We start from the raw sequence: 23,319 nt of genomic DNA, 5'->3' as shown, positions 1-23,319 counted from the left end.
TTATTTATAAACTTTATGCTACATTCCTAATGCTCTTTAGATTTTTCTAGATGTTAATATGTTAATATGTTAATGCTTATGACTCTTTGTAACTAAATCCTCATTTTGTGGAATACCTTTTGAAATATTTGTTATGAATTGTCAAAGATAGAAGGTTTATTAAATTATCCACATAACCCAAAGCATATCAATAGTTTTCTTTCCTTTTTAAAAGGTGGTTTTCATCTCTAACGGATTTACTCTATCTTTTCTATCAAATTTTAGACATAGTGTGCAAAAGAAAGCTTGCTCCCTGTTGTTTTGTTTTGTTTTCTTTTGTTTTGCTTTGCTTTGCTTTGCTTTGTTGAGTCATTTAACAGATAAGGGCAGTGAAGCACACTGAGTGCAGTGACAGGATAGATGAAGATGCTGGAGACAGGGGGAACAAAAGGATATCACTAACACTTGAGATACTTAAGACCACAGGCCAGTAGTTCTAGAAGCAGCAGGAGAGTGAAGTCAGAAAAGCAAGTAAGACAAGGCATACTCAGCAGTGAGGCAGTCATCCTATGAGAGATTATTATACAACAAGCTCAAGAAGACAAAGGACAGGGAAAGGGTGTGCCCTCATTCCCAGTGCATAGTGAAGTAGAAGCAGAGGCAGGACCAAGAAAACAGATAAAACTAGAAAGGACACTGAGGAACCAGAAAAAAGCCAAATACTGGGAAATAGGAGGCACACTGGAGACCCTATTCTCAAGCATGTGAGCATGTACACACACAAATACACTCACAAACACACATTTCAGCTAAGTAAAGTTTTCCTTGTGTAGACTGCAACTCTTCCTAAATAAAAGTACAGAGAGATGGCTGCAAAAGTGCCTTACTATAGAAGTTATATAGAATGAAGTTATAAGTAGTGACATGAAAGAGCAAAAAGTCACGAAGTAACAAGTCCAATGAGTTGGGACGATAACCATAAATGCATATTTATACATGTATTTTCATGTGTGTGAATTTCTCATAGTTCAATAAATGACAGTTCAAAAGGTAAGACAATAAAAATTAATTGTTTGATCATACCTGCTCTTAATTTTAAAGAGTAAATCCTCCAATGTATTCAAAACAAATTTTTTTTTTACAAATTTACATCAATTCAACAACTTGCAGAAATTCTAGAACATAATAGATTCTGAACCACTAGAGTAAACAAAATAATGAGTTTGGCATATTTGCATAGTATGCTTTTAATGAATTACTTTCATAATTACTGCCAGGGTTATGTTCAGACATAAAGACATAAAGATAAAAAGCCAAGTCTCTTCCCTAGTGATATGCTGACATTTATAAAATTAACAGTTAGCACTGGGCAGTGGCAGTGCACACCTTTAATCCCAGCGCTTAGGAGGTAGAGGCTGGCAGATTTCTGAGTTGGAGGCCAGCCTGGTCTACAGAGTGAGTTCCAGGACAGCCAGGGCTACACAGAGAAACCCTGTCTTGGAAAAGAAAACAACAACAAAAATAAAAAGTTAGCAAATAGGGTTTTCCTCCAATAAAACTAAAGCCTAAAGGGAAAAAAATCCATAACTTCAACTAATACATGTTAAAACATATATTGTAGAGGCCATGACATTTGATCAGAGTCTTGTAAAAATGAGTGCTCTAAGCAGAGAATAGGATTCATGATGTCCAAGTAAAAGGATTGACAAGTAGGAAGACATGGGACAGTGGAGAGAGCAGTGTCTTTGAAATGTGGCACACAACTTGACCAGTGTAGCCTGGGCATCTCTTTCAAGGTAAAGGGAAACATAATGGGGATATTGGTTCATCTCCTTTCCTGTCAAAAAATTCTTTTTAAAATGATTATACTTTCCTTATTATTAAAGTGTTACCTGAAAGTGTCCTTTAGAAATTATTATATGTACTATAATTATAGGATATATGTTCTGATTTTCCATACAGACCAAGAATGTGGATAAAAAGTGGGAGTCAAAAATAGATTATAAAGTCTAAGTATAAATAAGCATTTCATGGAAAACGTAAATTGTAGAACACACACCAGGTTAAAATCCTATTATCATCAACGTCAAAAGCAAAGGCAAAATGCATGGGATTATTTTTAACATAGAGAGATATGGTCTTAAAAACTAAAAGTGAAAAGCTTTCAGAGAAAGATTATAAATACTGTGCACAGTAGCAAAGATGTATTAAAAGTGAATGCATTAAGAGAACCTTTTCTGCAAAGTGATATGTGTGTGTAAATATGTATGTTTGTATGTGTGTATGTATGTATTGCATGCATGTGTGTGTGTATATATATATATGTGCATTCACGTGTGCAGAGCACATGGGCGTGGATGTGTGGGTAAGCACTGCTTGGACAAACTAGAAAGGGCTGTTCCGAAGGAAGCAATGAGATCAGAAACCAAGCTCTCAGGTCAAGTACAGACTCTTTCTATTTTGGAGTAGGAAAGGAGAAAAATTGAGCTTGACATATTAAGTGGAGTTGGTGATGGAAAGACAGCGCAGAGGAACATATACAGATAGGGATTACTAAAACTAAATAATCTTGGAAAAATTCATGGACATCCACTACTTCAGTAGCTTTGTAACACACACACACACACACACACACACACACACACACACACACACACATACATAAATGAGTTTAAATTGACTTACTCTATATGGGCAATTTCTTTCCCTGGACCCACAGGACATTGAACAAGAAACTCAGTGTCATGTATGGATTACTTGAAGCTATTGTTTACTGGGCTCTCAGATACCCACAAACACTCTAGGATCTTGCCATTGTTGTTGATGACCCTCCAAAACTTGACAGTAAGATTATTTTGCTGAATATACAACAGGCTTGAGTTATAGGACATGAGGACATCTACTGCCTAGCTTTCAGGGTATTGGAAGATGCAGTGTACACTATTAGAGGAAGAAAATAAACAATAATCATATCCATGTGTCAATTCTTAATTGTACAATCACAACTGGCTAGGCAAAATATACACTGGTACAGTATGAATACTATGGGAGTAGCCAATCACTTTTTGATGGGATTTAAAACTCTCAGCAAAAGACAGAATTCATATCTGCTACTGTTACCTGGACCATATTATACTGGGCCCTAACTATTTTATACCAACAGGTTAATGCAGCCATGGTCAAGATTTTAGTCTTAGAAATAAACAAGGTTGTTGCTGGGCTTAAGAGAACAATGAACATCAACGCCTATTTATTTATTCAAAATGCAAATAAAGAAACAATATTTAGGAAGCACGAAGTAAAATGAGGATCAAACTGCTCTCCATGACATGTGATGATACCGTCAGTGGTAGGGAAGTGGAAAAGAAGTCAGTTTTAATAAAATGTACGGTAACAAAGACACGAGTGCCTGGCAGATACTGCTCAACCCTGCAGCAGGATAAGGATCGTCCATGGCTTCTGCATCTCCTTTAAGAAAGTCATGTGATCAGCTGCATCCCCATAATCCTGTCAGTTTATCCTGTCAGTTCACCCACTTCTTGTCAGTGGTCCATGCAGACACTGAGAATAACAATCAAGAAACTATACCTACGTAGAATTAGGAGGTTTTAACACAAATGAGTAAGACCGGCACTTGGTAACATTTAAAATGAGCTTCGTTTTTCATTTGAGAGAAAAATTATCTGACAAAATTCTGCATGCTATCTTGGAACAAGCAAGTTGTTCTAGATGGGCAGATATTTAATTAGGGCACAAAATTTTCCTCTGTGAACATCTGTTCTCTATCATGTCAATCATTTATCACACTGTGTGTGATTTAATTTAGAACTTTTATCTGACTACACTAATAAACATCAAATTGGTAGTAAGGAAAAATAATATATTCATCTACCTGATATTATTCAAATTTCTAAGTGAAAATATGATTAAAAATAAGAAAGTTTCACGAGGGTAGAATGTATCCTCTTTATAATCACTGACTTCAAGTGAATGTCAAACATTTTTTACATTAGAGCGTTTTAGTTTTAAGACTTACATTTTTGTAGTTTACTTAAAATCTGAATTTATCTGACTTTTCCATTGTAAGGTAATAATGCTAAGACTAAACCTTTATTATGAAATCTATTGTAAAATGAAAGTAAACTATCATGTTGCCGTAGTATTTACTACAAAGTAAGAAAGTTAGAATACCATGAGCCCTTGGCATGAGCATGAGGTCCTCATACAGGACGTTTTTACTGTTTCTTTGCATGGTGCTAGGGTTGAACAGTATTCACTGTCCACTCCAGGCATGGGTCCTTTTACAAAGAAAATACTACTACATATCAAATGTTAAGGAAAGAAGGTTAAATAAAATTAATATTTCAAAATAATAACTGCTACTATACTAATCACTGAAATATATGTGATTTTAACTAGATTTTTAATATTCATGTTTTATGATAGTATTGTTTTATATACATTTAGAAATGTAATTAGAAACATTGCTGTTTCAAAGACAGTATTATTGAATCCCTGTAATGTACCTGATTAGATATAGAGACCCTTTAGATGTTCTTTACTATGTAAACACTATCCCTGAAGCTCTGATGTTTTTAAATACTAAAGTTACACCCAGAGCTGCATAATACACATTATTCAGGACTTAGCTGCATAGTCAAGAATTTAAAAGCCATGACTGAAAAATATTGTTTTAATCCATCTTTACATTTACTTACTTACTCTGTGAGTGTGTGTGTGTGTGTGTGTGTGTGTGTGTGTGTGTGTGTGTGTGTACGCATGTGTGTTATGTGTTCCAGTGCATGCATGTGGTTATTAGAAGACAATTTGTAGGAGTCAGTTGTCTACTTTCACCATGTGGGTACCAGGGATTTATGTCAACCCGCCCAATATTGCTTTTCTTTCCACTCCCTGTTCCTATATTCCCAGCACCACTATATAGCTAACTTTATTGCTCACTTCATTCCCCAAACCCATTTTTAGTCTAGTCCTTGCCTGAATTTTATCTGTTTTACAAGGCAAATGCAATTACCTGTGAGAGGAAGTGCGCTTCACAGAGGACTTTCAGTATACTGCATACAACATGGGATACTCTACATTTGCTGTTCCATAAACTGCCTCCCCAACAACGTCATTTGGCAAATGTCCAACAGCCTTTAAACTGAAGTCTCCAAAGGTCACTTAAAAATCCTAAACCTAAGCATTGGAAAAAATGTGCCCATCTTTCTTAGTCATCACATGTTAAAACCAGGATGTGATATCAATAGAAAGCCATCAGAATAGACAATAGCAGGCTCGTGATTTGCAAAGTGAATAGAAGACAAAACCACTGTGAGACTGTGCAGTTGACTGGGAATTGACTGTGAGTGGACAGCGAGCCTACTGCTGGTATTTACTGAAGGCCACAGCACAGGCATCTTCTATGACCCAGCAACTGTATTCCTAGAATAGGTGCAGCAAAAACCCATCCATGTCTGTAAAACACAAGCTCAAGGATGCTCAGAACAGCAAACTGAGATCGGGACTGTGAATGACCTGTAAGGTCAGGAAAAGAAGGAAGGGTGAATGAGTTGAGGTGTACCCAGTACAAAATACTGCACGGCAATAGTATGTGACCTGCAGTTTATACAGTATGAAAACCTTGGCATGTTAGGAACAAAAGAAGCTGAACTCAAGAGTGCATATGATATGATCCATTCATCTGCACTCTGAAAGTAGCAAACCACTCATGGTGACAGAGTCAGGGCAGTGCCTGCTTGCTGGAAAAGCGCAGGAGACTGGTATAGTCAGGAAACTGCCTGTCTGCCAGGAAGGGCAGTGCAGGAAAGGGGTGAAACCTTGTAAGGCACCGGGTCTATCCTTCTTCATTTAATGCTGGTTAACAGATATGTTCAAATTTTGAAACCTCTTCACGGGTACTTTAAAAAGAATGTATCTTTTTATTCATGCATTTAACAATTTAATTAACAGTGAACTTAATGTTTCTGCTTTGTGATATTAAAATGCATATTCTAAAGTCTAATGCAAAATAAATAAATGTTTGTGTGTTACTACCAAAGCTTTCTAAGAGTAAGACAAAATCTATATAACAAAACAAATATTTTGAGAAGTTTTATATTTTGTTACTTTTTTATATTTTATGTATACTCCTGCCAATTTTTCCAAATTTAACCAAATTAAATTTGCCAAATTTAACTAAAACTTCATATATTAAAACAACAACACCAACAAAAGTTTATTAATTTGAACTTATTAAGAATACCACATTGAAGACCGGCAGTCTCAATTACCCTGGACCCCTGAGATCTCTCAGCTACTGAGCCACCAACCAGGCAGTATACACCAGCTGATATGAAGACCCCAACACATATCCAACAGAGGACTTCCTGGTCCCGTCTCAATGAGAAAGTGGGAAAGTCTGGTGTGGTGGGTGTGGGGAGTGGGAACATCCTCTTGAAGATGGAGATTGGGAGGAGGAGCTATGGAATGAGGAACAGAGGGTGGACTGGGAGGGGGATAATGACTGAACTGTAAAAAAGATTAAAGAATAATAATTTTTAAAAATGCCAAAAAAAAAAACAAATTAAAAAAAAAGAATTCTGCATTGTTATCAAAGTATAAAAGCAGTTATAATTCACTCAGGCATTCAAAAGTTAGTAGCTAACTACTAGATAAGAAAGTACTTAAGTGTTTTAAAGTTTATTGTCCTTCTAGTGCTTAAGTCACACATGTCAGTGTCAGTCAGAGCCAGGTGGAGATGAAAACCGGCAGTCTGGATCCTGGATCTGGTAAGCCTTTGTTGTGGCGGTGCTGGAGACCTCGAACTATGGGGGCTTTGTGAAGCTTAGGCCTCCGTCTGGGGAGTGTGTCAGGAAGCCTGGGGTTCCCACTGATCTTTTCATGCGGGTCCAATGGAAATCACAATTTACTATGTGAACCCAAGCGTTTTTTCCGAATGTACACACAGAAAAAGAAAACAAACAAGAAACACTGGCTGTGACAAACAGAGCACATCTGTGAGCTGAATTAGGCATATGGCTGCCGTTTTATAAAGTCTGAGACACAACGCTTGCTGGTCTTGGCCTTTCGATACCCAGCCAGAGGAGCGCCACTTTCCTCCTGTTTCGCTGTCACCTCAGATTTTAAAGGTTTATAGTTTATGCCTCCTATGACATAAAAGCCACCCATTTACATGATTGAAGTAGAACTATATCTTCTCTTCCTCCCTGTGCACACGTGCGTGCCCATGAGATGTTCTAAGTGATAATAACTCAGTCCGATGGAGGAGTGCCCAGGAGGAGGCGAGTATGGAGTTGGCACTGTCAAACTTTCACGTATTTGTTTATTGACTCTTTCCATGCATTTATTACTTAGGTTTAAAAAAAATGTTACAAAAGAACTCACTGTTCCCAGGATATTGGGTCTGGCAGTTAGTTGTTTAATTAGCTACAGTTCTGGTTCAGCATAAGTCTCCTTTGGACCCTCATTCTCCAGTGGCCAACAGGAGGGCTGTTGAGCAGCCCAGGCACCGTCCTACTTGTCTTTGAAATATCAAAATACAGGCTCCTGGCACAGAGAGGAGGTTTCATACTGACTGCCTCACACACAGAGAATATGCAAAGTGGTGACTGGCTCCCCAGTAACAAGATAATCATTCACGGGCAAAAACCTAGCAGGGGGACCCCTGTTTTCCTTTCCCTAGAAAGGAAATTTAACCAGTTTTTTACTGATGAGACTTAGAGCAGCTGAAGGTGTTAAGGAGAAGCCTCGTTTTTTGAGACATTTTAACACAACTTTGGGGATTGTAAAAATCACAAAAGTAACAGGTTCTAAGCATCAGCCATGGTCTGTCTACTTTCAATGAAGAATGTCTTGAGTTTTTATGTACAAGAAGCAAATGAAACAATGTAGTGAGTTAGTGATATCCAGACAGAAAAGATGTATAACCTCTCTTAAATAATTACTGTTTACATTTTCCAGTTGTATTTTATAACCTTGATATGATGAGATTTGAAATAGCCAGCAGGAAGAAAAGGGTCTTTCTTTTACAGGACTAATCTCATAGCATTCATGTTGGATAGCTGCTCACTTAGTGTAATTTCCTCTTCTACATTTAACATTTCATATCTATCCCAAAGTATAACACAGTCCACAAATATATCATCAAATGATCATTTTTAAAGAATTGTTTATTTATTGTTTACTTATTTATTTTATGTAAATGAGTACACTATAGTTGTCTTCAGGCACACCAGAAAAGGGCATCAAATCAGATTGTAGATATTTGTGAGCCACCATGTGGTGGCTGGGAATTGAACTCAGGACCTCTGGAAGAGCAGCCAGTGCTCTTAATTACTGAGCCATCTTTCCAGCCCCAAATGAACACTATTCCTATTGCTCTTAATAGGTATTACATTTTCTAGTCAAAGTTATACATAGACTTCCTAGAGAGGAAAGCAAAAATGTCATAGACTAGACTCAAAAAAATATGAATTTAAAACAATACCCATTTACCTAACACTAATTTCAAATAAAAATGGAAGAATGAATGAACACTATACTTATGTAAACCATTCCCATATGCTATCTCTCTAAAATCAACAAAATATTTTCATTTCATAGCATCTATCAACATATAATCACTACAGTCTTATATAAGTTATAACATGGATATTTCTGTTAAACAAAGAATAGCTTAATAACTAAAAATTATATGAAAGTATAAATGTTGTTAATACAAGTACATATTTTCATAGAACTATTTTATTCATATAGTGGCTATAATAATTTAAAGTTATTTCTAATTATTTATCTTTATTTTTAAGCTATGACTAAAATATTTATCTAAACATAGAAAATTAAATAGATCTAACAGAAATATATCAAAAGAATAAATTTGAACTCTCTTGTTTTATGGGTTGAGAAATGAGATAATAATAAACAAAATAGTTTTCTAAACAAGATGGGCATACTTCCTTATAAATGCAAGGAATATTAAGTTTATGACTATACTAACTTTAGTTGTTTAAAATAAAATATTTGCTTTCGACAAATAATGCTAATAGACAACTTTGAAATGTAAAAAATGTTATAAAATTTTATTAATTTTGTAGTAGGAATTTAGTATAAACTCTTAACAGGGAAAGATTAATATATTTAAAAACTAACTAGTGAAGCAGCAGTAAGACAAACACATCCAGATAAAAACGGCAGACTGCTAGCCAGGATGCTAAGCTTCCAACCCTAGACCTCAGGAGCCTACAGAAAGAGGATTAAAAATCCAAGGCTCACCTGACTACCTATGAAGACCCTCTAAGAAAGCAAATAAACAAGCAAACAATGAAATGTATATATTTATAATATATGTGTTTTTACAATGTATTAGATATATATTCTTTCAGGTTTGATTAAAATAAAATTTTCAATGTTAGGAGAAGTGCAAGATAATATCTAAAACATGAATAGTTATGGAAACTATACACAAGTAGAAAAAGAAATAATTTACAGTCTACAAGATTCAGATGCACTCTGGCAAAAATGTCACGAATACTGTCTCTAACATATTTCCCAATACATCTGTACTCTTCTGGAAGTAGACATACAGGCCTGGTGATTGCAAAGCCAGTAACATACAAACTTAAATAGCTGAGCTGCTGTTCTCCGCAGGAGAAGAAACTTATCAAAATCACATGCTGAAATTCCTAAAGTTCATTTTTAATTTTCCTTGGTGCAAAATACATTTGCATGACTAATTTAGTCTGCATATTTAAAAAGTGATATAAATATGCTTTACATAAAGTTATACTGAAAAAAAAAAACTCTATACTTATAAAACATGACAGCAGTCTACATTTAAAAACATATGCCCTTAAGGACAATCGAAATTTGCCATATTTGGGTATACAGATTCTGGAGGGGGCCATTATAGTCATCCCATAATCTTCATAAAACCTGTAAGGAAAAATTCAACTTCCCGTGTAAAAAAAACAAAAAGTAGAGCTCTGAATAAACTTCAAAAGACTTTCTTTTCTTCAAGTCCTTCATTATGTGTCTTTTCCCCAGAAACTTTAAAACCATCTGCATTAATCAATCGCTCTCTTTGTCCATAGAAGATGAAAAGAACAGGTGTGAGATGGGAACATTGCCAATGTCAGGTAAGGGCCCCCTGGGAAATCCCCTTTCCTTGTGTGTGGTGGGTGGCTCCTTGGAAATGGCTGAGAATCCGGACCTGGATTGTTATTACTTCCTGTTGCAGAAGTGATGGGAATGTTAGTCCACTGAACAATTTTATTACATGACTTCCTCTGACTGACCCTAGAGAAGTGCGCTATAATAAAGCTTGGTCACAAAGAACTGCTAGGGCCTCTCTCAGGTGAGGCCAGCTATCAAAAGGATGAAGACGTCAGTCTTAGAGCTTAAAACCAAATCATACAATATCAACAAAACATAACCAAAGGCTCCAGAATTTGAGCAACACCACCATTTCAGCCCGGCAGGCCTGAGCAGAGGAACCAGCCAAGTTGTACCAGGTGTCCTATCCCGTGAAAACTATGCGATACATACATGTAGTTTTGCAAGCAACTACAGTTTTAATATTAAACTGTAGTTTTAATACTAAAACTTTAGTATTATAAAACAAAGCTCATACTGATAGGAAGATACTAACAATGTGTCTGATGCCTGTGAAGTCCAGCAGTCATCTTTGGATCCCCTGGAACTAGAATTGTAGATGGCTGTTAATTACAATCTGTAATTGAACCTAGGACCTCCAGAAAATCAGCCACTGCTCATAACCACTAACCTTATCTCTGCAGTCCCAAGTAATTCAACATTTACATTTTTTGTACTTCTTGTACTTATATGTTGTGTTAGTTAAAAGTTAAAAGTAAAATATACAAAGCAAAGAAAGCGATACAAGTGATCCAAGAGCTGCCTGGCCTCAGTCTTCTGGGCTAGAAGGCCAGTGTTCGCATGTGCACTATAGTGAGATGCCCGTCCTCTTTCATACCTCTAAGTCGCTCATTGTCTAGTGAAGGCTGCAACCCTGGGAAGCTTTGAACAGTATAGATTTTCCACTATTCTTTACAGCTTACTCTTCTTGTTTTCCGCCAACCTTCCTGTTCCCCCGTCCTCCTCCTCCTCCTCCTCCTCATTATTATTAAAGATAAATGTACATAATCAAACATTCACATTCAAAGTAGTGAGGAATGAGTGATCAAATATACCTCCCTCTTGAGTCTCAATCTTGAAAAATAATCCTTAGTTTACAACACGAGACTTATTGATAGAATATTCTCAGGTCTTTGTCTCTGGCACAGTTGCTTCTCCTCAACCTTCCTTACATCTAAGATAATAGCTTTATCCTCTGACTTGGGAAAAGAGTTAAGTTCTCTATCTAATATACTAATAGAAGTAATTTCTGCACTTCTATACCTGCCCATCCCTTTTCCCTTAACTTTTACTGCCTGATCAGTCTCACCACCATTAAGCAGACAATATTTTGTGTTTTGTCAGTATTTCAGCCACATTTGGCTTCCTGTAATCAAAAGTGCTCTCCCTGGAGAGTACTGATTGGTGATGTCTGCCTACCGAGTTAATCATGATCTTCATTTCTCCTATATGAGTATGAATTTATACCCATGTAATTATGCCACATCTCTTCTCACTGATTCCATGGGTAGACAAGAAACATTCTGTGAGAGATAAAATAAAACTGAAGTTGGATAACAGAGATTCAGCAACTAGCATCATCCCCATTCTAGATAAGTCACTAATTAAATCTGTGTTAATAAATCCATGTTGGCCAAGGCTCAATTTTTCATATGACTGTAAATGAGAATGAGAATGAAAAAAAAAAAAACCTAAGAAATTCAGAGCATTTGTGATGCCTTCAAAGGAATACAGTTTGCATAGTTGAGTGTTTCCGTGTTAAAGGCTGCATCTCTCCTCGATCAACAAGAAATACAAGTAGAAACACTTTTAATTCTCATTCTCATTTATTTTCATCATCTAAATAAAAATTGTTGTATGCAGTCTGTTGGTGAGCCATGCATGCTCTTCGGCTTATAGCAGCAATGCCAGGAAACACCTTGTAATCTCTCAGAAGGCTTATATAGGCCGCTCAAATGCCTCTGAGCCCTTTATCTTTTCCTACTGGAATTAACACAAATTAAAGATGGATCACCTGAGTTCTTTGCTCAAAATTCTATCTTCTTGATTCTGATTTCAGAAAACTTTCAAGTACCACCATATGCCATTGAGGTCATACATCAGGCTTGCCTACCATTGTTTTTCCATAAATAACCTAGTCAAATATTTTCAAACTCATCCCATAATGACCCTCTGTGAGCCTTTTAATTTAAGTAATTTCATTGACTATGATAACTGTTAACTTTGCATTTTAATCAAATAGTGCTCCAAGCTCCCAATGGTGCTTTGGGAATAGATCCCTCACTGCTTATTATCATGGAGCTACAAATTCCTTTTATGACACGTAGAGTTTTCATATTGGACTACATGACATCAAACATTCAATGCTACGGATATTAAGCTTAATTACATATGCTTTTGTTTTGTTAATTCAACAGATTTTATATTGAAATAACATTTCCACTATGATTAAAGGGAAAAATCTTTAACAAAAACTATTTGGACTTATCTGGCATCAATGTGAGGAGAGACCCTTGGTCCTGTGAAGGCTCAATGGATGCCCAGGATAGGGGAATGCTAGGGCAATGGGGTGGGAATGGGTGAGGGAGTTGGGGAGCACCCTCATAGAAGCAGGGGGAGGGGGAATGGGATGGGAGTTTCTGGGAAAGGGGGAGACCTGGAAAGGGGATAACATTTGAAATGTAAATACATAAAATGTCCAATAAGAAATAAAATAAAATAAAATAAGAATATCTACTTTGTATGTGATATGTACAAAAATAACCTATAACTATGAAAAAATAAATAAAACCTATTTGGATACATTGAAGATTGCTGAAGTGCAAAGACTTTTTCTCTTGTGACACCACCTAGTTCCGGCAGAGGGTAGTGGTGAGTACCAGTGTGGAAGACTTACTGAGAAATCACCAGCAAAGGCTTAAAATGTTAGCACTCAGTTGGAAAATGGGGACAGTATCTAAAGCCTGAGGTTGTGCCCTGTAATTTCTACACACTGTGCATGAATTGTGTTCCTATAATATATATATATATATTTAATATAATATATTATATATATCATATTATTATATATTATATATTATATATTATATTATATATATTATAGTATTAACATATATATATATTAATATATATATACATATATATATACGAGCAGACCCTAACCATTACTAGAAAGTGAAAAACATTGACAGCTATAACTGAAAGTTCAGCTATGACACGAATTAACAATTCTTCTCATTATAGTCAAGCAGAAAAGAGGAGCAGCCTAATGATGACTGCCAGAGAGTCTCTCGAGTGATCAGAAGGCATTTTACCCATTTGCTAAGACAACAAAGAAAGGCAAGTGTTCAATTATAGGGATATGGTAGAGAGTCTGTGTTCTTCAAGAACAAAAATAACCTTCTTGCATGAGATGACTTTATTTCACACAAGCCTGATCACTGAATTTTCATTCTCAGAATACTCATAATGATGGAAGGAGAGAAACTGATTGAATAAAAGTGAACTGAGTTAGTGATGTATGAGATGACAAACATATACGGATACATGGTGAAGCCTCTGCAGGAAAGGTACAAGAGACTGACTAGAGCAGAACTGTTATTCAAAGAAACACTTTGCAAAATATAAATGTACATGATACATAAGCCTCAGGTCTTGGTATCCTAGGAAATATTGCTATTCTTTTGTCACAGATACCTCCATTTCAAATGACTTGCTGAAAAGCAAAGACGGATACTATTTGAAAACAAACAAAAAGGAGCCATTGATAACAAGTAAACATCATTATGAATGAAGCAATCCTTACACTAAGAAAATATTCACATCTAAATGGAACACACACCACTCATCTTTCTCCCAATGCCCAGAATTTTGCTGGAGACAAAGAATAGGAGCCAGAGGCTGTGAACGACTGCCAAAAAATAGATTCCTTTGGACACATGAAGGCAGCTGTAAACACCCAAGCCAGATCATGTCCCATCATGGAGAGGATGCATGAGCACATAATCCTATCCCTAAATTTGGAGCTATCTACTGGGAAAGGGAGAGTCCAATTTCTCTAAATGACACATATAACAAAGACATTTTGGGCAACACAACTGGTCTTCATTGATTTTTGTTGTTCTTGTTTGTTTGTTGTTGTTGTTGGTTTAGGACACAAAGGTGGGTTCATGAGGATAAAGAAGAGTTGGAGGAATATGATCAAAAAATATTGTATGAAATTCTCAAAAAACTAATATTATCAAAAGAATAGAAAAAGTAGAGATACCAAAGCATCTTAAAAATATTGAAAAGATTAATAAAACAGACCTAATCAAGAATCATCGGCTCAGAAAGAGATAAGGATCATTAAATGTGCCATTAAATAAATCCAATAGAGATTACATGGCTAGCAGATATACACAGAAAATGTATGTGCATGTGTCCCCATGTAAGCATATTATATCATTTATGCTGTGTATTTATGTAATCTGACCTTGCACTAGTCTGATTTCCCTTCTATATCTCTGCCTAAAGTTCTCCAATTCCGTCCCTGTGTCTGTTCTATAAGAAATATCAAACAGAGCATTGAGATGTTTGCATATGATACTTATATTTAATTTACAACTATTTAGGTACACCTACAGTACCTCAATTAGGGGCAGTTTCTGGGGGAAGCTATTAAGTGCTTTGATGTTGCTAATTGTGTTCGTACCTATTAGTACCTATTGTATTAAGTAGTATAAGTATTATCTGAAAGAAGCATTAGTATAAATCAATAACATTCTTTATATTATGGTTGTGAGATATAAATTACAGTCACTACTGTATTTTTATAAATAAGATATATTAAATGCCTTTTAAATGCCTTAGCTAGATATATGCCATGATAAAGTTATAGAATATATTCAATTATGCATTCTCGTGTAAATGAAAGGCAACAATTCATGAAATCAGACTATTATTTTGCACACTGCTAAATGAAATTGTGATGAAACAAACTACAAAGTATGAGCAGGATAAAATGGAGCTCACTCAGCTTCCAGGGACCAAGTATGAACCTAACCTTTGAGACTCCTTGTTGGCAAACATTATCTTGTTAAAAGTAGCAATAGCATTTGCAGTCATTGCTAATATAGCACCATATTGCCTATATGGTTTGGGGATAAGATGCATGTCTTTCTCACACTGAGATTCATCTTCTGTAACTTTGAAATCTTTCCCTCTGTTGTGTTCCTCACCTCCCCTGGCTGGAAAGAACATAATTATAAAATCAAAAGATTTTATGTGTCCTTTGTAAAGTACAGTGTGCAACATTTTATTTAAATAGATTTGCATGTCTCTTCATGTGTATCTCTTTCTGAATCTGTCTGTACACACACACACACACACTAACACACACATGTGTGTGCACACCACACAAATATATACTCTATTTTGGTGAATTCATATATGTAAGAGCATGGCAGACAACACACATTGATGTTACAAAATCTGTTTCAAACAGACAAGTTAAGCAGATGAAATTGTTTGGTGAATAAAAGCTCAAATAAATACACAGCAGGCTAATTGGCTCACAGGTTGAGAGCTGACAGGGATTTTAAAGATACCAAGAGATCAGTCCTCTCTCTCTCAAGTACATTACATAAATACAACTCAGTGGTTTTATCTCTCATGAGGGAAACAGTCTTTCTTTTAGAGGCTATTTCTTACCTCCAAATGGTGCCCGACTCTGATGAAGGCACAGTGTGGATCAAAGGCTCCTGTAGCACAGGTCAGAAGGTGTGTCCTGTTGTAGTGATGCAAAACCCGGACATAATTGGCACACTCATTCTAAAGAGGATTCAAAAGGGGACACACAGGGTTAGAATGACACAAATGTTTAACCTGCCTTTGATCTTTGCCGTCCCTCAATCCTAGAGCATGAGTCTGAATTGAAAGGGAAAGGAAGGAACAGAAGAGAGAAGATGAGGACCTGGGAAAAGGAAACTAAAGTGAGTCACACTTTAATGTGCACTGATATGTCGCATAGTGTTTATAACTTGTTAATACTGTAGGCCATTTCATTATATAATATCACACTGAGGAAACTTAAGACAACTAGGATCACAAATACATTAAAAATGATTCAATTCTACTGATTTTCATCCAATTTGTCCCCCATGAAATTAAAGTATTCCCAGTGCTGACATTTTAAAAGAACAATATTAACATTGAACCAGAATAAATTTAGAAAGTCAGTAATTAGGGGAAAAAAACATTATTATTAAGAAAATATATGATTTAGACAGTAGGGCATTACAGAATTTTTTAATAGTTTTATGTTTTTTAACTAGCAAAAGTAATTCTGATTAAGATTGTGCCACAATACCAAATATGCCACAATCCCTGGAGTGAGTATTAACCCAGAAAGTCTAATATCTATTTCTTAAATTAGAAAACTACACCCTCAGGTATAGAAGTATCCATTGGCACTACAGAGTTTTCATAGGCAAAATATACGTAAAGCCTCAAAATGATAAATTTACATAAAATGTAATTTCAGGAAGAATTTTTTAAAAATATATAAACCAACCACTAGAAATAACATTTGATGGTAACATTGTTCTGAGTATCCTGTTGCTGCAAAATACCATAGTCTAAGGGACAACCATCTTAGTACGTAAAGATACTGACTTTGTGTGCCAACTCGTGCTTGTCCTCAGGTCACTAGCAACAGAAGGAAAGAAGCCAAAGGCCATTTCCAGGGAGTCCTAGTTGGACACTAGTTTTAAGAACAAGTTTACAGAGGACAATGTTTAACTCATTCATTGTTGAACTCACTTATCACCAAACCTCGACTCTGACACACAGGACTTGCCTGACAGTTTCCCTTCACACTTTTCAATAATTCTTTTTTACTTGCATTGCAAAGACTTCAAAAAAATGAGAAAATTTACTAGAATTGCACTGAGTTTGTAATAATTAATATTATACTTTATTTTTAAAACTAATGTACCCATTGAACAAAATAATGGGCTTTTATATGAAATTTTAAAAACTGTAAGAGAATCTGACCCTGTAGACATGGTGAAAGCGGTCTTTCCTCACAGCGCTGGAAGCACTCGCTTTTTCTTTGTTCGTACGTGCCTCTGCCATGTTCATCTTTTCTTGTCCACTTGTGCCCTCTGCGAATTTATCTCTTTCCAGATAACCTATTTCTGCTCTTTTGCCACAGCAGTTTTGCCATAGTATTTATTTTATTTGGGGATATTATAATGCAATTATATCATTTATACATTCCCCTTGCTCCCTACAAACCCTCCCATATATCCTTCCTTGCTCTCTTTTAAATTCATGAGCTCTCTTTCCATTAATTGATGCTTAGCATAAGTGCACACACACACACACACACACACACACATACACACACTCTCAAGCCCCTGTATGTTTCAACCTGCATTCACACAACCTTATCTCCTTTATACACAACAAACACACAAACACACTTAAATTATTTCAAACCCAAATTAGACAAATCAATTTTTGAAAACAACCTATTATCAAATTAGACATTACAATTTCATCAAAACGCATTACAAAAGTAATACTACTCTCTTCAGTCCTAAAGATTATCTTGAAATAACTATACACAACAGTGATAAGATGAAGACATTAAGATTTCTTCTTTAAACCTCCCTTATAAGTGTACTGGGATGGAAAGACTAGCGATTCCCTTTGCTCTATATGGCTGACAGGAGACTAAGTCCCTTGGCAACAGTGAGAACTGCATTACTGAGTACTTTGTCCAGGGCATACAACATATCTGCTTAACTTCTCATATACCTAATATTTTGCTTAGTGTGTGACCCCATACAGTTAATTAAATCTGACCATGTAGAAAAGGTAAAAGGATTTTGTCCTCTCGTGGCTTGAAGCATCTGCTTTTCCCTCTATTGACACACTGTCCTTAGAAAGATCATATTTCATATGGTCACATTTTGGCTCAGTAGAGCATAGACTGACATGGGCTGAGAGGATGTTCAATTCTCAGCATCATACTGTGGACTAAAGCAGCAAGAGAGTTGACTCATTGCTTGGCTACACTCCAGTTGCAACAGAGAACTGGGAGTTACTAATAATGTGTCAGTCGTTTACATATTTTAGCTTACTAGAAACAAAGATAAGTTTGCTTTCAAGGAAATACCTATGGCCTCTCTCCCAGGCATGTATTCCCTCAGGGGTGGCCACTCCGTACACGCGAAAGTCTCTGCCATGTCTGAGAGAATCTGAAGAGCATTGAGAACAGGGCTTCTCATTCCTGTACCTCACGGACTCTGAATTGAGATGGGACAGACTTTGCTTTCCATGAGGAAAGAGCAAAGAAGCTTTGTAAAATGAGTCAGGCACCTTTCCTACTTCATCTTCTCACACTCTGTGGCCTCGTTCTCTTTCTGCATTTCTAATTACTTAATCAAAGTGAAGCAAAGTCTCCCGAACAGTGTGCCATCTTTATACCCACAAACAAAAATCAGACCTCCAAGAATTACTGTTTTCTCTCAAATTATCAGAAGAGAAACATTTGTGTAACAAATTCATAAATTCAAGCTTATTATAATATAATTAAATAACTTCTCAACTAGCGTTGGAGAGATGGCTCAGCTGTTAAGAATTCTAGAGAATCCCATATCTCTTTGGGCCTTAGAGGGTACTATGTGTATGTGCAGACATACATGTAAGCAAAACATCCATGTATACATACACACACACACATACATATATACATATACATACATATATATGTACAAATGAATTTACATATATACATGCTCCACTCAGGATCTCTATATTGAAACTAGTTTTATAGAAAAATGTACTTATTGCATATTTTCTCTCTTTATAAACAAAATTGTATATATGTCTTTCAAAAGAAAGTAAAAGTAAAATTTTATTGACTCAGGTCTTTCTAGGCAAGCAAGAATAGAATCTGATTTTAGTGTACAGTGAACAGTACTTACTGCATCTTTTCCTTTCATTATGCATTCTTCTACTTTTACTGCTGTGCTAGGCCAGTATATCTGAAATTGAAGATAATGCATCATTAGGGCAACAATATTTAGAAGTAAACCTGACTAAAACCATTTCATGTCCTTCTACAATTCAATTCATTTTACCATTTTGTTCAACTTTCTGAAAAGATAAATGAAATCTTATTTTCCTCAGATAACTATTTGGGTGAATAAGAAACTTAGCTATGAGCTTTCACTTCATGCAAAATCTTTTTAGCTATCCTTAATCTTTCTGGCAGTTCATTTCCCTTCTTAGACTTCCAGGGCCAGTCACCCTGGAACAGCAGTCCGTAGCCCGTCAGACACACCACAGCTTGGGTGGCTACACAGAGAGGTTGTGGTCAGCCATGCTACAGGGGTCCTTGTCTTGGTTCAGCCTTACAAAACAAGACTGTTTAACTCTTCTGGATTCTACATGGATTTGAAGTTGTCATGATGTCTCAAGTTTGTTGGTTTCTTAAAGAGAAGAATATAAAAAACAAAATAATCAAACAAAAACAAATGTTCTTCCTCTTTGTCAAGTATCTAGCACTTTGCTGAGACCAAAGCAAATAAAGGAAAACAAACGGAAAAACAAAAATAAAACAGAACAATTACTTTTTTCATAATTTTTATGATATTATTATTAAAAGAAATGGTTTTTCCTTATCATTATCTTTTCACCAACCTCCCCTTTTTCTTTTTCTGTATGGACTACAAAAGCAATTTACAAGGGGCCACACATTGCACTGATAATTATAAATTATTTTTCCTTTTGCATTATTAATGCGTACACAGACATCTTACTTTATAATACTACTTAAGCCATTGCTCAATATCACCAGGTGCCTGAAATCCATCCTTCCCCTGACTTTTAGTTACTCATTCTTTCTTTCTGTTCTGGCCATCTGACTTAGCATGAAGGAGGCCATTGTTGTAACTTGTTACTGGATACATTTTTCATGCTTGCATATATTCTTCTAAAGTACTGACTATTGTTGTTGTGCTCATACTTCTAATGGATGTAATCATATCTCATCCTCATATTTGTTTTAATAAGTCTATGTGAGTAAGGAAGTATTTTGTGCCTCTTATGTCTCCTTTAGAATTCTCATGGTTCCTGTCTGTGTTCTGAGTCAAATTTGTCTGCAAAAGCATTTTGATCATCAAGCTGAACACTAGATATTTCCTTTTATTGAATAGTTGGTCAACATCAAGAATGTGAATTCTTGTTTAAATATCAAGTTTGCTGATGCATCCATAAAAAAAAAATCAAAAAGCAGGCTATCCAGGGAACATCTTGTAGTGCAAAGCCAGCACTAAGATGCTTTGCGGTCATGTTTCAATGGAGCCGGTACTCACAGAAATATTGCTGGCTGGCTTTCTTTCACCAATCACTAAACTTCTAAGCAGTTTATTTTTGAGATCTGATGCTTATATTTGAATGCCACCTATGTTTAAGATTTAAGTATTCTTTTAAAAACTGATGTACCATAAAAAGGGATTCTCTTCCAGAAGTGGGTAGGGGGCTCATCATGTCAGTCACATAGGATACAGCCTGATGCAGGCTTGAAGCAGGAGTCAAATTAAGAATTTACAAAACAGTGGCAATGGCATTGTGTGTGTGTGTGTGTGTGTGTGTGTGTGTGTGTAACTAAGTTTATTATCAGCTAAGCCAGCACTCTGTGCTTTGAATTTTGGCTGGTCCTTGATTTTCCAAGAGTTTCTTGCAGGCAATTACTCAGTATCAGAATTTTATTTGTACCTTTCAAAGTGCATCATATAAACCTTATATGAAAGCCTACCAGTTTCTTTGTTGCAGTAGTCAGTAGTGGTATACAAGAAGACAAGACAAAGGACAATGTAACCCAGAGAAGAAAACCATCTTGGAAAACAAAAACAAACAAACAAACAAACAAAACATAAAGCATATACATAAACTCTCATCATACTGCTGGGCAGTGGTGTTACATGCCTTTAATCCCAGCACTTGGAGGCAGAGGCAGGTGGATTTCTGAGTTCAAGACCAGCCTGGCCTACAAAGTGTCAGGATAGCCGGGGTATACAGCGAAACCCTGTCTCAAAAAACAAAAACAAAATCTTATCATTGTTATTCCAGGTTTTCACATCAGTAGATTATATATAGTGAATCCAGACATAATATAAAAGTTTGATGGTATGGATACTAGAGATGAATCTGCAGTATTCATGGTATTCATGATCTTTATCCAACCTTGTATTTATTTATATATTCTTTAAAATTGCCTAAGAAATATACTCCAATGATTTATAAAACCTATTCTACCAAGCTGATAATTATGACATTACTGTGAATTCAGAATTTATTCAAATTTATGTGTTAAAATGTGTATACGTAGACTTCATATACATATAAGCATGTGTACATGTATACATCTTAAACAAGGTAAAAACTCATTTCCATATGTCTGTCATTTTATGACTTGGTTTATTGATATGAACAAACTAGAATAAAGATCACCAATAACTCAGAATAATGCCTTCTAACCTTAACATACAGGACTCTTCAAAATGTTATCATCCTTCCTTATGCACTTTGTCATTATCATAAAATGTTGATTTCTTTAAAGTGTATTCTGAGAACATATACTACATATTCTCTTACATCTTCATAATGATTTATTTCCAAACTCACTGCTTTGATGGCAAATCTCTTCAGCATTTCTACTTATCTTCTGATGACTTTTATTCTAGTCTATCTTTCTAAATAGGTAGGAGAGACAGAGACAAAATTTTATGCAAAGTAAAAGGGAAATTTGTTCACTGGTCAGGGAAAGGGAAATCATGTCTTTCTAGCTAAAATTTAGCTGACAGCCAAGATTCCTCAAGTGTACAGCACCCGCTGTTCAGCACTGTCTACTGAGGCTTCTAGGCATTGCTGCTTCTAGAACCTAACCTGGAGATCTTGTACCCTGATATTTCTGACTACTACATGTCCTTTGTCTCTTGTCCCAGGAGGATTTATGACGAAGCGTATGAAACTATACAGGCTAACTTGTCTTGAATATGATGAAAAACCTCAGGCCCTTAGCAGTTTGGATCAAACAAATGAGATTGTATTATTTAGTAGTCATGACAATAAATACTGTTTCTAAAATTTTCAGAATAAGCATTGGTCCTAGAGCAAATCTACTCAGAGCAATTATTCTAAAGATGATAGATAAATCCAATCTTGCAATCATGTTTTGCAGTGCGATTCTCAACTAAAACCTTTCCAGATATCTTTTCATCAGACAGTATTTCTCTTACTTTGGTCTCTCAACATTCTTGTTTGTGCAAACACTACAAAGATTTATATACTTAATTTTAGCTCTCTTACTACACTTCAAGGAACAAAATCCGTGAATGGCAGTTGGTCCCAAGGTTTAGACGGTCTATTTATTCAGTGTCTAATGATTGGCACCTTTATCACATTCTTTAAAAAGACAACCCAGCTAAAAAGATCTCACTGTGAACTCTGAGAGATACAGTTCACAGACATGAAAATGTCTCAACAAAAGTCAACTGAAAAGTAAAAATTTCCAGGTTTATCATGTAGACCGGGAGGCGGGGCGGGGCGGGGGGGGCGGGGCAGGGTGCTGTAGCATAGTCACAATGCCCCTAGCTTCCAAAGATAGTAGGATCATAACTGGCCAAATAACAATCGGATAACAAAGGAAAATGATGAAACCATTATCATTAAAAAGAGAAGGGAAAGAGATTGCCTTATAAACACTATAGCAAAATCCACACACAGAAAATTTTTCCTTAAAGCTTCGTTGTTCTGGGGTTTACTTTGGAGGGATTTTGTTTGCATATTTTAATAGTTTAACATTCTCAAGACTTTATACAAAAGTTAACTGAATGACAAAATAAGATAAAGTGGCTTCAATGAAAATAGAAAGCTATATTTTTAAAGTCATCGTGTGTAAATGCGCTGCCAAGCCAGTAAGGAAAATCGTTCCTTCATTTGCTTTGGCAGTCCGGATGTCTTTTGGTTCTGCTCCACAGTTTAGCATCCAAAAAAACCCCATAAAACTAAGTTATTTGTTCTGCACAAAACAATTTTAAAGGCAGTTAAACAACAGGGTTTAATGTTGCTTCCAAATTCTCTGTACCAAATAAAGTACAAAAAAGTAAAAGGTTA

At 35.9% G+C, this 23,319-nt stretch overlaps 1 protein-coding gene across 4 annotated transcripts in view; it reads right to left on the bottom strand.

Moving 5' to 3' along the window:
• The window catches only part of Sema3e (semaphorin 3E), a 233,450-nt gene that overhangs the window by 76,047 nt on the left and 134,084 nt on the right, over positions 1 to 23,319 (bottom strand). For all 4 annotated transcript variants that reach the window (XM_031380019.1, XM_031380021.1, XM_031380020.1 and 1 more), the window contains 2 exons: positions 19,125 to 19,184; positions 15,841 to 15,960 (listed from right to left, as the gene is read on the bottom strand). In XM_031380019.1, the coding sequence (XP_031235879.1) occupies positions 15,841 to 15,960; positions 19,125 to 19,184 (180 nt within the window). The remainder of the gene's footprint in view (positions 1 to 15,840; positions 15,961 to 19,124; positions 19,185 to 23,319) is intronic.

This window comes from Mastomys coucha, unplaced genomic scaffold (genome assembly GCF_008632895.1).
Source record: "Mastomys coucha isolate ucsf_1 unplaced genomic scaffold, UCSF_Mcou_1 pScaffold19, whole genome shotgun sequence".
NCBI lineage: Eukaryota > Metazoa > Chordata > Mammalia > Rodentia > Muridae > Mastomys > Mastomys coucha.
This window is presented reverse-complemented; position numbering and strand designations above follow the sequence as displayed.